The following is a 17,715-nucleotide window of genomic DNA, read 5'->3' as shown; positions in this document are numbered from 1 at the left end:
TTCCCTGGGAGGCGTTGCGCTTTTTAGCAGCCATTCTCGCCTTGCAGTCATCCATTTTGGCTTGAAGTTCCTTCATCTGAGCAGCCAAATTAACCATCAAAGAGTTTTCAATCATGACTTCGGAAGAGATCTCTTTTAACTCATCCTCAGCCTTGTTGATCTCCAGACGCAGAGACTCTTTTTCAGATACGGCGCGAAGATATTGAGTACTTTTGGCCTTTAGTTCAGCATTCTTGGCCAACAAGGAAAGGACTTCAGAGTGGATAACCTTCAACGTCGCTTTAAAATCGGCAGAAAGATTGAGTGACAGAAGTGTCAGTGCTTGCTCCAACTTCGCATTCAAATGCTCAAGTTTATCCTTGTGTCTGGCAGCACTAGCCCTTCCAATGTCCATATCCATGAAGGACACGTACTCAAATATCGACTGCTTGAGGAACTTCAAATCTTCCTCTGAAGAAGCAGCAGGACGGTCAGATGGAGCAGGGCGAGACGTCTTGACTTGCCCCCAGGAAGTGAACAAGTCTTGGATAGAACGCACAATCTTGTCAGCATCCTGCAAAGAAAATTGTCAATACTAAAGATTCTCACTACAACGAACAAGATAGAAATAAAAGTGAAGTAAAGATTACCTCATCAACAATTGTGGAAGATGGCATGTTCTCAGCCAAGTCTGCCACCAACGACTCCTCCATTCGTGAGAACTTCCCCTTGTCTGAGCGAGAAGATGTTGCCACAACGGGGCAGACTCATAGGAGTATCTGTAAAACTCAAGAGCAACAAATCAGAAACCAACAGCACAAGCAAAGGTAAGGCATTAAAAAACTGAATTACCTTCTACTTCGATATTTGGGGAGTTGATGCCCTGGGAAGAAGGTGGCTCATCCATAGGTTGTGATGAGGACTCTGGGACTGAAGATGTCTCTATCAGCGTAGTCCCCTCATCAATCGATTTGGATGAAGCAGCCTCAGCGGAGGATGATGGAGCAGGAGCTGTCGATGCCGAAGCCTTTGAAGGAGAGGCTGAGCTTTTCTGAGAAGTCCAAAAGATCATCAGCACACAGAAAAGTTTCAAGTATGGAAAAGTATGCTTGTGAGTAAACCAATTTAATTACCTTCCTCCTGACGATAAGAGGGGTATCATCATCATCATCATCAACATCATCCTCTAGAATGGGAGATGCTGAGGCTGGCCGTTTGCGGCTTGGGGCACTCTTCGCTGTAGTAGGCTTGGCAGGGAGAGAAGAAGATGGACAAGCAGACTGTTTAGCGCAACGAGGAGGAGGACTCCGAATGGACAAATGAGTGACTAAAACAGGAGGAGGGGAAGAAATGCTCGACTGGTCTAGTGAATGAAAGGTACAATTGACATCAGTCGTAAATAATCTGCGCTTCACTGACGGCCAGAGCTGTTCAAAAAGAGGATGAATTGCGTGGCTAGAATTGAAGGGGACTAATGAGAAATAGCTGGTTAAAAGAAGATTGCGAGAATTTATAGCCTCTGCCTCCGCCTTATTAATAGTATGAAAACGGTCAATTAAGTTCCTTGAATAGCAAGGAGGAACAGGCCAAGTTTGGCCGAAACCAAGCTGGCGAGCAAAAAATTGGGGAGTATAAATTTCTACCCCTGCCTTGGCATAGGTCCCAGTCAAAATATCATGAAATAGCTCCCTCCCGATTAAAAACTGGATCCAAATGAGCAGGGAGGTGCTCGCGCTGTCTATAGTGGAGGAGGGATGTACATAGTTTGGAGTCAAAAAAGGAGGAAAAGGAAAAAAGGAAGAAATTGAATCCAAAGAATAAAAGAATGAAAAAATGTTTCTTCTGGACATATTTACAGGAGCCAAGGGCTCCATGGCTAGCCCATAACAGCTAGCAGAGGCGCGAGAAATTGATGGAGCACCAGGTAATGTGAAATAGGATCTCAACCACAGTTGAGTGAACCAAAGAGGTCCACTGTCAGTGGGAGATGCACCATTCTTCAATTGAGTTTGAAGAGAGGCCATGCCTCTATAAAGGGCAGCCAAAAAGAAAGAATATAAATTCAAAGGTCTGCCACACGCCAATTCGTGCGCTATAGGTAAATAACTCAAGGAGGGCTTTATGCTTGGCACACACAAAACATATTTACAAAGTCAAACTAGAAGAAAGGCCACTTGCTCAGTATGGGAAAGCTCAGTGCTCGAATGATTGTAAAGGGTTTGCAGGCTTGAATAAGATTCGGTGTAGTTTTTACCAAACTTTGGGGCGCCACTAGAAACCAAGATACCAGGAAAAATGGTATCGCCCAAAGGTGGTAGATTCACCAGCGTCCCAACATCCCTTAAAGTAATAGACATGGGGTCAAGAGAGAAAATAAAGGTATTATACTCGGAAGACCAAAAACTCAAAGCAATCGAAAAAAGTGCTGAATCAAAAGTAGGGAGGCGAATAGAGATTTCTAACAAATCAGAAATCCTAGCGTTATCAAAAAGTGCCTTAGTAGGATCATGACCCACAAGACGAGCATGCCACCTACGGAAAGCTACATCAGATTTAGGCCAAGTGCTAATACCTCTTTCGCGAAGTGGCCCCAGCGGCAGAGAGTTTAGAAATTGAGGGCCTTGAATACAAGGAAACAGCTGACCCACCGCCGCCTGTTCAACTGCCTCTGCATTGTTGAAAAAAGGACCTAAGTAGAACTCATTGCGTTCAACATCGGCGGGCGCGAAAAAACTCGGAGTTATGTATGGACGACTCAGAAGTTTCTGAAAGTCATCAAAACTAAAGGAGTCGCTAGCTTGAGATTGTGAAGTAGCCATTTGAGATGGAACGAAGTTTTTCAGGGTTACGTAGCAGGGAAGCAAAAGATGAACAGTAAATCGTGAGAGAGACGTGAAAAATTTGAGGTTTGATTTAATGGTGCAGTGAAATGACGTGTTTGGGGGTTATAAGGGTTTGCAAAACGACGCACCTTTTCAAGTTATGGAAGAAAACAATGATTGAAACTCTTGAGAATTTCGAATGTTGCTGGAAACACAAAGTGAATATGGCAAAATTTAATAATTATTATTAATTCTGTCATATTGGGGGGTAATTGTTGACACATAAAAATTCAACCCAAATCGAACGGCCCAAGGAATGAAGCCCGATTGGAAAATCCCCAAATCAGATAGCTCAAAGAACGAAGTCCAATCAAACAATTCAAGATGAAGGCCCAAATGGGGAGGCTCAAGAACGCGGTAACGCCATCGTCCAAGTTTGCAAGTCGCCAAGAATCTGAGCGAATGGAGTGCCATACAGTCGCTCAGAGCTGTTACTCTATTCTCGCTCAAACCTTCAAGTCGCCCAAGGTCTTAACAAATATAAAGCGTTGTGGTTATCAAGTAGTGCAGTTATCAAAGCAGTTATTAAAGCAGCCCTATCACATTCCACGATTCAATGAATTCAATCGAAAGCGGTTGAACGACGAAGAGTAATGGCAGCAATTAAAAAAGGCAGTTTTCATGACAAGTTGGCCATTATGAGGAAAGTGGGCAGTTGTAGAACGATTAAACAGTTTTTAGACGATTGATCACAAAGAGATTATCCATGAAGTATAAAAGGGAGAAAAGACATAGAGCAAAGGATCGAATAAAAAACTCTCGAACAGAGAACATGTAATTTTAATTTCCTTAGTTTAAGATTTAAACACTTTTTTCAGTAACTCGTGTGCTTGCGCCCCTTGGAGGCACTTTGTTTTCGATTTCCAATTGTAAAGTCATCGCCAATAAAAGAACACCCCTTTTTGAGACTTTGTCTCAAGAGGTTTGTCTCTTATACAATCGTCTGATCCCTTTTAATTGTTAGCGACTAATCCGCGCGAAACATTTAGTTAATTTTTCGTTAGCCCAAAATCAGCCCACTATGAAAAAAAGATGGTCGAACTGTCCATACGTCAAAAAATGACGAGCCAAGCCCACGAGCAATTCAACCCGTTTAGAATCATAACAATGAGATTACACTCAAATTCGTGACATGGGTCAGCCTGTATAAATGGATTGGTCCAATCTTTCATAACAAATGGGAAAAATTGCAAAGAACTCATAAAATACACCGCTATTACAAAAGATTAATCTACATTCCTAACTAATATAAACCTTTCAAGAACGTCGCAGGCCGTTACTTGAAAATCAGCCATATCTTACATTCCCACGTTGATTAGTAAAACCTGATCATCAGCTCTCAAACATCCTTAATTCATCTGCAATCCATTGAATTTTCTGGACAAGCCACGTTGGTTCTTCTTCAAGTGTAATTCTGCACAACGTAAGCTGTTGGATTGCTCTCCAGTCCCAAATTTGCGCAGAAAAGATATTATTATTCTGGATCTCCTCGGTAACAAGAAAGAAACTCGATGTATAATTATCTTCATAACTGATCCTCATAATTCTTGGGCATCCAGGTCAGGCTTCGATGGATATTCAAGACCGTGAAGAGCAGGTATCCACCGCAAATCTTCTTCCGAGTAAGCTGGGATAAACCAGTACCTCTTGTCCGTTCCAAATACCTATACAGAACAGCAGATCTTGTAGGGGATGCATAAATCGAATACCACAAACTAGAAAGGTGGCAAAAGTGAAAAATTAGATTTTTCTGCAGTTTCGATTAGTGGGTTTTGCAAGGAAACAACAAACTACATATGAAACAATTTACTAATGAGCGAAGGAAGAGAGCCAATGAATTTTAGAGGATGTAGTTCCAGAAAGAGCAAATATCAAAATTGTGCAGCACACACCTCAAGTCCTGGTAACTTGGGAGTTTTTATTAAAAACAAGCAAGTTCTAGAGTTTTTTGTCAAGGCATTTGGCTATCAAAAGAAGCAGCTATCCAGTATGCAGGATTTGTCCTGGACAGGACTAGAATAGTGAAACTTGCTCCAGTCAATATAAAATTACTTTGGCCTTTACTGGAAGTGAAATCGTCGCGAGGAAGACATAAAATAATTGCAAAGATATGTCAGAATCAAAGACGTAATTTCACTTAAAAAGATGAAAAAGAAAGAAATGATGGATGAAATCCAAAAGTGATCCAACCTGTTCAAAGTTCCTTTTCCTTCCAAGATCATAACGCCATCTAGGAGTAGTCTTCTTCTCGTATGCCTGAATACAAGCCAATGAAAACATCAGTCTAATCTCCATATTGGCCTCAGTTAGAATATATCATCGTAGAAGAAGAAAATAGCTTTGACAGGATCAATCAAATCCAAATACTTCGGTTCAACCTCTCCCCTTCTCCCCATCTACTAGAACATTACCCATTGAACAATTTTCTCTATCTATTTTGAATGTTTTTAAGTATATTAAGGGAGCAAAAGAGAAGGGAATTGCAATGCAGTGTTATATCATAAAATTTGAATCTATGTACGCCCGGTGCACATAATAGCACTGAACTCAACAGTGGAAATCAAAGAATCCCAACGATTTTAAACAGAAATTTGGACGTCCAGGGCTGTTCCTTCAGGGTAACTAATATTATGCTTACATAGTTAAGAGGACATTTCTCATCGAAGTTAAACTACAGAAACAAGGATTAGCACAATACCTCAATGGTTGTGGTATTTGCTGCCACTAATGATATGTGCATAATCAGAATTCCCAAAACGCTCAAAGAAAATGCTAAGTTTAATACTGCAAAACCAAAAAAATTTGTGAGTAAAACAATAAAAGCCACGAGCTGCGGCTGGAGCAAAATAAGCATTTGGGAAAGGGATATTTGACCTTACCGAAGGCTAGAAAAGTGGTTGCAAGTGTTCCTGGAGTCCCAGGTACATCATCATCAGTGAAGAATAAAATAAAATGTGGCAGCAATGATAAAGTAACAAGACTTGTTTCAAGGAATGTATAGAACTGAACAAAGAAAGAAAGCCATCAGTTATCTAACATCAACATATTTCAATCACCAAGTAATTAAAAAATTTCCTAGGATCTGCAGGTCACAACGCAGCATAGTCATGGGGGTAAAAAACCTATATTATTCATTTTAAATTGTGATATCATACCAGGAAGAGAAGGAAATACTTGTAGTTCAATGCCCCAACACAATTGACTACCCATACACAATGATGATCCATTTTCAGCACACACTTCCCACCTAGTCAAAAAATTCATTCATCTTAAAAAATTATACAATGCTGTAATTTCTAGGAAGTGCTATGTAAGAAGCAACTCACAAACAGAACAATGATGACACCGAGGTGGTTTTAGCTGGTTGCACTTTCTACAAAATCGGATTCTTCCGTTCTCCACGTCTGCCGAAAATTCTGTTGATGTCAATTGGTCGGTATCTCCTTTTTCTTCATCCCCTTTTGGCCTCCAATTTGGAGGAACAATACCCGGCTCCGTAAAAACAACAGAAAAATAACTCCACAATAGCATGGCCAACTGCATAACCATTATAATGACTAATTATTCAGCTTCATTAGAATCATTACATGTTATATTTGAAATATCATCATGGCATTTCCCATAATTATACATCTAAAATAAAATTCACATACAACCAACAATTCTTTTCGAAAACAAACCACTGGGTGTTTTAGAGCTAGAATGATCAAATTGGAATCCCACCATTCATTTACAGTGGCATTTTTGGCTAGAAGATTGTTAAACCTATAAATTACTTGACATGATTAGACGGAGGGGATGCCATATATGTTGACGTGACATCGACTATCCAATTAATTGGACCTATTTAATTAAATAATTGCATCTTGGGTTTGAACTTGGATCCATTTCATATATTATAGGTGATATCACTTCACAATCAAGTTAAGTAATCTAACCCTATCGTGCTATTGACTTGACCGTCAGAGTGCAAACGATCGTTGAACCTTTTTTCTTGACCGACGATCTTTGCCTCTTAACGGGTGTTCCAATGTTAAGATGGTGCCTACATGGAGGAGAGGTGACCGGGATTCTCTTGGCTATTGTTTAAGGTCAACAGAGATCCCAATGAACTTTACTATATTCCATTTCGTCACATTATTTTTGCTGTTTTGAATTACAACAGACCAATCAAATGATCAATCCTATCTATCAGACACTACACTCGACCAAACATTGAGTAAAAATCACCTAACCATTGAGATCAAGCTAATAAAATTTACAAAATTATTCCTGAAAAACACACAAAACCATGAAAAAAAAAAACATCTGACATTCCGAAATTGCCCAAGTAATTCACTGAAACTTACCAGACAGTGGAACAAGATCAAGACGGCCAAAGAAAGTAATGTCTCGGGCTCGCCGGCTTCGAGGCCCGGCCAATAATTGTTTATAACCACCGCATAATAAGTGACACCGACAACGCCAAGAACCAGTAATATCATAATCGACCCGAGCCCCCTCAGGGATGTGCAGAATTTGAATACATTCCACGCCATCACGGCCCCAGATTTATGATTGATATTAACGATCAATTACAACAATAAAATATCCCAAAAAATTACAGTTTCTTTTTTCCTTTCGTTTGAATTTAATTTCCTATATGTTGAATAAGTAGTTAGGTTTTATGGATTCCCTGCAGGGAGTAGGACTCCGGTGAAATTCTTGGGCGAAAACAAAGAAAAATTTCAATAAATAACAGTAAATAAATGTTTGTCAATTCCCGTGGGCTTGCCTTTAATGTTTTTCATATTCTCAATTTAATATTTTTCTATTAGATTGAAGAATTAGTCAATTTACGCTAGTTTTTCTACCAACAACTGCAACTTGAAGGCTGCTTCTTTCTTTCTTTCTTTCTTTGGTCGATATCTAGAAGGTCTACTTTAATTAATAATTTTTTTTTTTAATGATACATATAGATTCTTCTTTGCTACTTTCAAAGTCACAAATATTTTTATACTAGAATATTTATAACATTAAACTTTCCATTTAGGATTCCGTAGGTAGGCTCACATTAATACAACAAAATGGATTTTCATTAAAAAAAAAAAAAAAAATTTGAAAAGTTACGGTACCACTTGAGGGTTTTTTTAACCAATTTATTTTGACTTAATGTGCGAAATTGTACAATTGAAAGCGACAAGTCATTCTTTAATGGTTTCTAAATGGTTAATCGAACAAGTCAAATTATCCTATGTTAAGCTGCCACAATTTGTAATATGAAAGCGGTAAAGAACATATGAATTTGTTGACCCAACTATATAAAAATTCAGGGATCAAGCCTACATTAACTATAAACAATATGAACTTACCATATGATTGTCTATCTCATGTTAATCACCAAGAATGCTTTATTCTTGTACTTTTCCTACGCTTCTGGTCCAACCACCCTAAATCTCCAACAGTCTCTGAATGTTTTTGAGAAAGTATTGTGTATAAGAAGTGGGTGTCTTGGATTATATGAATTTGATGTTTTTCTCAAAGTTGTGGTTGAATGAACTCAAGAATCAAAAGATTAGTGATAAGTGTGCTTTTGCACACTTATTTATGTCACAAATATGACTTAATCACGAGCAAAATAATTAAATTGTGATTTAATCTCATTACATTTGTGAATTGTAGGGAACACCGATGAACATGGTGAAATTTAGGAGACAAGACGCAAAAAAAGATTAAAATGACGCAAAGTGAAAGTTCAGGGACCAAGGTGCAATTATCCAAAAGTTGACCCGATGAACAAATCGAGAAATTGATTAAGCCAAATGTCAATTGATGATATCTTGGGATGATGGAATGTAAAAAATGAAGAAAAAATGCCAAGAAGTGAAGAATTCAAGTAGAAGGACCAAAATAAACTTCCTCTACAGTTGGTAGCACTACCCTCTATGCGGCCGCATAGAGGCAAACCGAAAACAAAAGGGCACAAAACTTTTACTCTATGCGACCGCATAGAGATCGCATAGAGCATTTTTATGCTAAATCTGTAGTTTCCTTATTTCGCCGAAACTCTTATGGAAACAATCTTTTTAGGATTCTACATAAACAAAAACTCGAGCAGAATGAGGGGGACGCCGTTTTTACAAGAGAAAGGAAGATTTTGAAGAAGAAAACGAGGAGAAAACAAGAGGAAAACATCGCTCCAAGTAAAGATTCGATTGAAACTTGATTCAGGTGATGACGTTTCTTCAAGTATTTTTATATTTTCTTCTTTTTAGCATGTTAGGCTAGATTTTCATTGCTAGGAGATCGATGAACCTTGTAATACTACATTTGATTTTTGATTTAGATATTTGACATATTTAAAACGCATGTTCTGGAATTGAATGATTTACTACGTTTTTATTTCTATATTATTATTGTGCACGTAATTATATGATTGTGGTGGCTTGTTTTATGCAATCGAAAGAAGGAAAATAGGCTCGACATAGTATAAATCATCACAAGGGGATAGAAATATAACTCCATGCCTTGTGTGAATTGTTGGATATTCATGAAATCATAATGCATTCCGGTATGTTAGTATTCGTCATAGAGATATAGTCGAATCACATATTGGGGTAGATTTGACATTGCTCGAGAGAGATTGCTAAATTAAAATAGGAATATTGATTCATTTTTTGTGGGATTGTGTGTCAAATTTGCACGATTAAAAATTGAATGGGTATTGCTTGGGGATTCGAGATCCTAGAGCGTTAGTACACTCATTAATTTCATAAATTCTAGTAGATTGTGTCCAAGTCATTTTGCATTTAATATAATTCTCTTATCCATAATTGCATCATAGTTTATATCTTCTTTAGTTAAATCACAATACATCAATTTTACTTTCGTGTTTCGGTTAAGGTCATAATAGTTTGATTTTAACTAATTCAATCTTTGTGGGACCGATACTTGGATTCATAGTCTATTTTACTACTTGTTAACGAACCGTAGGCTTGCGGTGGATTTTAAATCGAAACAAATAATTTCGTGAACAATTAATCTAAGGCTTGAATGTGTTCTTGAATCTTTGAATGATAATATTTAAAAGAATTATAATGAACAAACACTACAAAATTCGTGTTAAGGACTGGGTATATATAACAAAAGGTCTTTAGATAGCATGTGCCTATTAAAACTCTTGAAAAATGAGAACTAGGATTGTACGCATAACATCGTCACTCGAGCAAGACTTGGGCGATAGTGTTTCTATTTTTTCCACCCGAGCATTAGATGGGCGATAGGCTACATAGATCCGACGACTCTTTCCTCCTTGTTCCAAACTCGAATCGCACTTATTTCATCTATACAACATTTTAGTTGACTCCTTAACTTTTACAACTTTTTATATTAATTCTTTTGTCTAAAGAATTGCTAATACAATAAAATCCTAACAACAATAAAACTATTGGATGTAAATATATATTTTCTTTAAGTTGTAGTTTGATAAGAATCCAGGACACGTACTTCAACTTCACGTACAAATATAATAAAAGATAGTGGACTATTTCTAATGTCATAGGAAGGGTCCGTTGCCTTTATTACCTGTATACAACAATTGAAAGAGGAATTCAGCGCATATGAGACCTATGCTGAAACTTATGTGGTGGTGGAGACGATTTAGGGATGGAAAGGGTGGTGTTAAACTTTGACCCAAATTTGATTGGGTATTTGTGGATTTGTTAGATTGATATTTAAAGATATCAAAATATGGAACGAGGAAAAGTCGTCGCCAGCTGTAGCAAGGCGGACCCAAAAGGGGTCCTGCAGGTCAAGTGACCCCCCAAATTTTGAAATTATTATTATTTTTATTAATTTTTTTTTTTGGATAAATAATGTTTGGTATCGATTGAAATCTAAATTTTAATCTAAATCAAAATTAATAATTAATTTTAATAACATATTTTCATGAAATCTTTAACTTTTATCAAAATTTACTAAAAATTTGTTTTTTAATCCCCACCAAAAAAGGGCAAAATCACAATAAATTTAATTTTTTTTTTGCTTTTCTCTTACTCTATTTTACTCTCCTTCACACACATTTTCAAAAACCTTAACTTTTCTAATTTTTTAAAATTTGTTTAAAATTTTTCTACAAATCATTACATGTACTACAACTACTACAAATTTTTACTTTTCAATTAATTAGAATTTAAATTTGCATTTTCTCCTATTCTATTTGTGTATATAGAATGTGTGTGAACTGATTATATCCAATTTAACTTAAATTTAACTAATTTCATTTATTTGATCGAATATTGGTTACATGTTTTTTCTTTCGGTCACTTGAATTGATTAAAGTATTAAATATACTATAAATTTTTTAAGCATAAATATGAATTTTCTTGTGATTAGTAAAATATTAATAAAATAATTGTTCGAAATCAAAATGATGAAAATTATGAACAAAAATATTAATGAAGAAATGTTTTTAAAATATAAATCTGCATTTTCTGGGATCAAGTATGTTGACGTCGAAATTTGCAAGGCTAGCCAACTTTAAGAAAAAGAGCAATCTATTGCTAAATCAGATTATGAAATATATAGAGAAGATGTGATCGAATTATGATATTTTTTCTTGTCCGTCCCTTTTACAAAACTTCTACTCCATTATTTATACATGGCTTTAGCTAAAATTATATCAAATCAGTCAAATTAGCTACAATGTCAATCTGAGAACTCGGGTCGCCGAATTCTCCCGTGATTGGTTGACGAGGCCGGTGACCATGTGTCAATGTTTTCTTTAGGTAATGATGACCTACAAATGACTTGAGATTCTGGGCTTTGGATTGGTGGTTTTAGGGCGGTGGTGATGTCACACCTGACAAGTGTATTGATTTGAGAGGTTGGTGTGATAAGGGATAATCATGATGTTTTCAGAGGTTACGGCGAGTCGAATCCGAGTTGCGGAAGATCCGAACTCACACCTGATAGAGATGGGCCCCAAGACAAATCTCATGAGATCGGAGTTCGGTGGTCAACAAAGTATAAATCATTTAAAAATCAATAACAAGGTATTCGATTTGTACAGAGTTTGATTGGACCTTCCTAACTACAAATTCCTGCATCCGCCCCTAAGCTGCAAGATTGCTTCCTGATCGAGCTCGAAAAATAGGAAGCTGAAGCCCGTCTGGCTTTGTGATAGTTGCTCGGCTCTAACTTTTCGTGTCAACTGTAGTAATATCACAATCCCAACAATATACATAAAATGAGTTTTCATGAGAATTGCTTCTATGGAATGGATTCCATGGATAACTTCACATGTATTTATTGAACAATTTGATCTCAATCAACTACTACCAACTTCTCACGTCTCCACATTTAAACACGTCGATGACCATCTAAGAGGGTAGCCCTCAGTTAAAACCAAAGGAAACACATGAACAATATATGTACATGACAACATCCATCCCCATGTACAACCAAGAAAACCCTTATCTCATTCTTTCTTCTTACAAAGAAGAAATGATCTTGGCTAACTAATAGAGTGGATAAGGCCACCTCTACCTTTTCGACAGTCGTTTCCACAAACTGTTTTGTTGTTTTACATACCCTAATGAAAGGAAAAGACTACACAAAACACTTCACTTTCAAAGTTGGCGTGAAGACTTCGACCATTTTGGACGCCAACAAATTTGTACTGTCCTATGCAGCTATGCTCTTAGTTTGACAATTTCACTTAAAAGAGAAAATAAAAATAAAAATAAATGAACTTCTCAATTAATCTAAGCTATATATAGATACTCAATACTTGTATATGAGCCCTTCCGCTAAATGGGAAATTGACATTAGTATTACAAATTTAAAATAGGATGATTCAATCCCTTTTTTCCGTGGACTTACGATTCAGCAACATTTCTTAAATGGAATAATTTGTTTACACTTAAAAAAGATAAAATTTATTACAACTATACATCTTATTATAATTATCTAACTTTTATCATATTCACAATAGGATTGTCCTACATCAGATGACGTGGGGAGATGAAGGGTAATTGGTGACCATTAAAAATTGGGTAATTGTGATCAGTTAATTCGATAATTTGTGACCCAAAAATAAGTTATAACATATTAATTTAATAATTTGTAATCGATAAATAAGTTGTGATCAAATAATTTGATAATTTGTGATCCAAAAATAAGTAGTGACCAATTAATTTAATAACTAAATAAGTCGTGACATATTAAAATGTGTGATTTGTAATTGCGAGCCTCATTTTTTGTCTTTGTTAATGTGGCGCTTTGTAATTGTGACTTGTACGTAACTGTGACCATAAATTGTATGTTATTGTGATATTAATTTATTTAATTATCTTTTTAATTAATACCACCTAATTTTTGAAAAAAATTCACAAGTTTGTCAAGTTTGAAAGTGTATCTCTAAATGTTAGTACTTATGTATTTTTCTATATAAGTTATTTATAACAAAACCATTTGGCCTTCACTCATGGAAAGTCTTAAAATCAATTTTGCCATTAAGGAATTGAAACAATAAAAATAAAAATAAAAATCATTTAGTCATGATATTTATAATACGACTCAAATTGGTCAACCCAATCTAGTACTTTTCAGTAAGATGATGATCAAATCGTCCCTAAAACAACTTATCGGTATAGATTAATTGATTGCTTCAAAATGACTTGTGACAAAATCTCATCCTCGCAAATAGATTTTTTGTCTTTTGTTTCGAAAGGTTTCTTGTTATCTTATTCCATCTTGGCCGGCTTCTATATATGGTCCCATGTAATTTTGTGCCGTAAGAGCGTTGTTCCAATCTTATTCCCACCACATAGAAGTGGCATATTTTTAAGACAGCCGACCGGGAGATAAAGGGACAACGAAAGATGATTTCAATTCCCAGTTGAATGGCTTATGTATAAATTATATAATATGCAGTTAACATGTAATTCTGATACAGAGAAAGATGGAAGAGGAAAATAAGAAGGGAACTGTGTGTGTAACTGGTGGAACTGGATTCGTGGGATCTTGGCTTATTAAGAGGCTTCTTCAACATGGATATTTTGTTAATGCTACAATAAGGAGCGATCCAGGTAATTTGTTATTTTGCCTCTTCTAGTGGTGATGAGTTCAATATCTTCATTTTCTTAGATCTTAGTTATAAGTACTACCATGTTCATGTTCCAGCTTTCAACATAAAGTCGAGTAGTAATGGTTGAGGAGGTTGATTCACGTTATCTAAAAGGTTAAACTGTTTGATAAGATTGGACAAAACTCTTGAACCTAATCGAATCGAACCAGACCGGAATCAAACTGAATCGAATTGAGCAGTTTTTTTACAGTTAAATAATCGAACGGGTATTTGAACCGAAAATTGACGGGTTTGATTCGGTTCTTCATACTATACCAAAAATTGAAAAACCGAATAGAAACCCAATTTCCCTAATTTTTCATATTAAATAAGTCAAATTATTTTTAAAATAAGTTTGATAACTAATTAATTTAGACCAAACCCAAAATATGATTTTCTTATTTCTAATTTTTCGTCTAATCTAATCAAATTGACCTAAATTTTACCCAAATCTCTCATTCTACCGTAATGTTATTTTTTTAATCTTGAAGAAATCGAATTAGAAGCTCAATTGTGCATCTCTTCATTATTGTGAGCTAGCTATTGAAAGAGGATTTTAACCATTAAATTTATAAAGAACTAAGAAAATATAAAAATTTTAAACATAATTTAATTATTCAAATTAAAGGAACAAAGAGAGGTGCAAAAGATATCACGGATTGAACCATATTATTTTGTAAGAACTAATATCGAACATCTCATTAGTCAAATTAATTTAATGTTGTTTTAAATATTAAAAAATATAATTACTTTACAGCACTCGAAAATTGAATGAAATCGAACCAAACCGATTTCATAATTAAATTTGGACTCAACAGTTCCACTTATTAAATATCCAAAAATTCGGGTGGATTGGTTCGATTTTTCTATTGAACCGAATCGAACCAAATCATATCCAACCTTACTGTTTGAAGATGAAATAAACTTTTTTTTCTTTAGCTAAATTATATTTTCAATGTAATCACTTATGTGCCGTGTCATAAAAGGGTGGCGACAAAATTGAATTTGAGACCTCTAAATGTGTCAACACCCAATAATCATCATTGTCCCCATCAATCGATGACCTTTTGGGTAATATTGTTTGAATCAAGAATATCATACACTCTTAAGGCCTACATCCTTTAAGCCACATCAAACTTATAAGTGTGATGCAACGCAAAATAAGTAATTCAAGCGAAAATTTTAAGAACACAAATATGGAATCTACAAGAGAATGAAAAATAAACTCAAGATGTTTTATTAGTTCAAAAACTACCTAAAAATCAAGAATTATTTTTTTAAGGGTTTATATCAAAACCTTGGTTTGAAAACAGAAAAATTAAAAAAAAAAAATTCGAAATAAACTAAATGACAAAAATAGCACTAAAATTTAAAAAGCAATTTTCGGGTCATAAACAAACTCGGATGGCTAAACGTCATCATACGTCACAACAAAGGGTTGAGTTTAGTCCGGCTCATCGTTCTTTTTGTGAAAAGGTTTTATGAGCCCAAATCAGAGCTCAGACGCCAAATATGCAATTTATTATTTTTCCCTTTTCGGTCCAGTTCTTCAATTCACTCCGTCATCTGCTCTACATGAACCCTTATACCATCCTGTTCTATATCAACATGTTACCATGGAGACTTCACAACTTTGAGTGTTCACCTTCACCTAAATCTTCCGCCATCATGATTAATTATACACTAATTCGAATCCCGCTCAAATTCGAAAATTTATCCTGCACATGTCACATATCACATGGAGCTTCGTCTCAGAAAGATAACTTGTTAAATTGAGTAGTCAATCTCTTTGTAAATTCAAGACCATCATCTTTTCCAATTGATTTGAGACCTTGTTTCGTACATCTCCAACATTGAACAGCTGCCAACTCTTATATCATTTTTGACAGAAAAATCAAACTAAATCAGGAAAGATCCAGAAGTTGATTTCCTAATGAGTCATTTGAATAAGAGTTCAACAATTTTACTTCGAAAATGCCAAAGTAATCTAATGAAAACTTGTTTATGCATTTCCAGAGTGCAAAAGAGATGTTAGCTACCTTAGAAACCTGCCTGGTGCATCAGATAGGCTTCGAATATACAATGCAGATCTCGACAAACCAGACAGTTTCAATGCAGCAATCAATGGCTGCATCGGACTCTTTCACGTCGCTCATCCTTTGGACTTTGGGGACAAAGAATCTGAAGAAACAAAGACAAAAAGAGCTATTTCTGGTTTACTTGGAATTTTACAGGCATGCCTTGATTCAAAAACCGTGAGGCGAGTTGTCTATACTTCTAGTGCATCGGCTGTCCTTTTTAACGGTAATAGGGACTTAGACATAGTCGATGAGAGCTCGTGGACTGATGTTGAATTGATTAGAAGCTTGAGGATGTATGCAGGTTCTTATATTGTAGGCAAGACGTTAACAGAAAAAACAGCTCTAGAATTTGCTCAGAAACATGGATTGGATGTTGTGACCTTAGTTCCTACATGGATTCATGGTCCCTTCATTTGTAGTCATCTACCTGATACGGTGTGCATATCATTGGCCTTGATTTTCGGTATGTCTTTTGTTTAAGTTGCATTTTTCTTCACCAATCTAGAAAGAGTTATGTTATTCACCACCACTGGTGTTAAACACTAATTTAATAGCAATTACATGACATTAAATGATAGATTTACTTAAATGTAAAGTCATATAACTCATTTAATTGAATCTATAAAGTGTAGCCACCTAAACTAGTGCTCTGGCACCAGCATTATTCATCTAGAATGACAATTTTGTCATACACGTTGGATAAATTTCACTATTCTAGTCATTCATGTTGGACTATTTGATATGGGTATTCTCGTTCTCCGTTTTACTAGCATTTCCCAAAGTGACATCGCCACTCTCAAAATTTGAATCTTCATCTCTTTGATGATGAGCTTACATGTGGAGATGCAACTTTTGAGACGAGAGTTTACGCAAATGCAAAAAGGAAAAAGATAGTACCCATAACAAGTGGCAAGAAGCATCTCCACAAAAATGTCAGCATTTTTGTTGTAAAGCTCTATGTTACGGGTATGTGATTCCCTTTTTTCGGCCTTGGGTACTCCCATTATCCGAAGTGACGTCCCCCAACAAAGAGCTTCCCAAGAATCTACAACCGTGAAATTTAAACTTAGATTTGTTGCATATGAAGTTCCTAATCTGTGCAGGTAATGAGGATCATTACAAATACCTCGTCGATACCAGTTTTGTTCATGTAGATGATGTGGCTAGAGCTCACATTTTCCTATTTGAGTATCCTAATGCAAAAGGGAGATACATTTGCTCTGCTCTTGATGTTACAATAGACAAGTTGTCTGAATTTCTCTCTGCCAGATACCCTGAATATCAAATACCAAATGCAGGGTAAGTTTTCAATAATTTCTACATATTTCAAAGTACTTTTATGATAAATCCAGGTCTTTCGACTTTCCTGCAGCTCCTTAAAGGACATTGTGCCGGTAAAGTTCTCTGGCTTTTCGTCGAAGAAACTCCTGGAAGCTGGATTTAATTATCAGCATGGTCTTGAGGAAATATTTGATGGAGCAATTGAATCTTGCAAGCAGAAGGGTTTCATCTAGTCCAAGATTTATTATCTTCAATTATGCTGTTAAGTTTCCTTTTCAAGATTCTAGCAAAAATGATGCCATGGTTTATGACTATTTCATCATATTTTGAGCTTTCAAGCTTGACATGATAATAAAATGCAAGTTCTTCTGTTGGTTGAGGAATC

At 35.9% G+C, this 17,715-nt stretch overlaps 2 protein-coding genes across 2 annotated transcripts; one reads left to right on the top strand and one right to left on the bottom strand.

The window, feature by feature from the left end:
* Positions 1-3,974: 3,974 nt before the first annotated feature.
* On the bottom strand, positions 3,975-7,677 carry LOC111382859 (probable protein S-acyltransferase 14). The gene is made up of 7 exons (XM_023006895.1): positions 7,211-7,677; positions 6,188-6,398; positions 6,017-6,108; positions 5,741-5,864; positions 5,560-5,645; positions 5,052-5,117; positions 3,975-4,525 (listed from the first exon to the last, which is right to left on the bottom strand). The coding sequence occupies exons 1-7, from the start codon at positions 7,397-7,399 to the stop codon at positions 4,400-4,402; spliced, it is 894 nt and encodes a 297-aa protein (XP_022862663.1). The 5' UTR covers positions 7,400-7,677; the 3' UTR covers positions 3,975-4,399.
* A 5,960-nt stretch (positions 7,678-13,637) lies between these two features.
* Positions 13,638-17,715, top strand: LOC111382850 (vestitone reductase). The gene is made up of 4 exons (XM_023006887.1): positions 13,638-13,930; positions 15,985-16,512; positions 17,153-17,348; positions 17,422-17,715. Exons 1-4 carry the CDS (start codon positions 13,804-13,806, stop codon positions 17,561-17,563), a joined length of 993 nt encoding a protein of 330 aa, XP_022862655.1. The 5' UTR covers positions 13,638-13,803; the 3' UTR covers positions 17,564-17,715.

This window comes from Olea europaea, chromosome 3, assembly GCF_002742605.1.
Source record: "Olea europaea var. sylvestris chromosome 3, O_europaea_v1, whole genome shotgun sequence".
In the NCBI taxonomy this organism is placed as follows: Eukaryota; Viridiplantae; Streptophyta; class Magnoliopsida; order Lamiales; family Oleaceae; genus Olea; species Olea europaea.
This window is presented reverse-complemented; position numbering and strand designations above follow the sequence as displayed.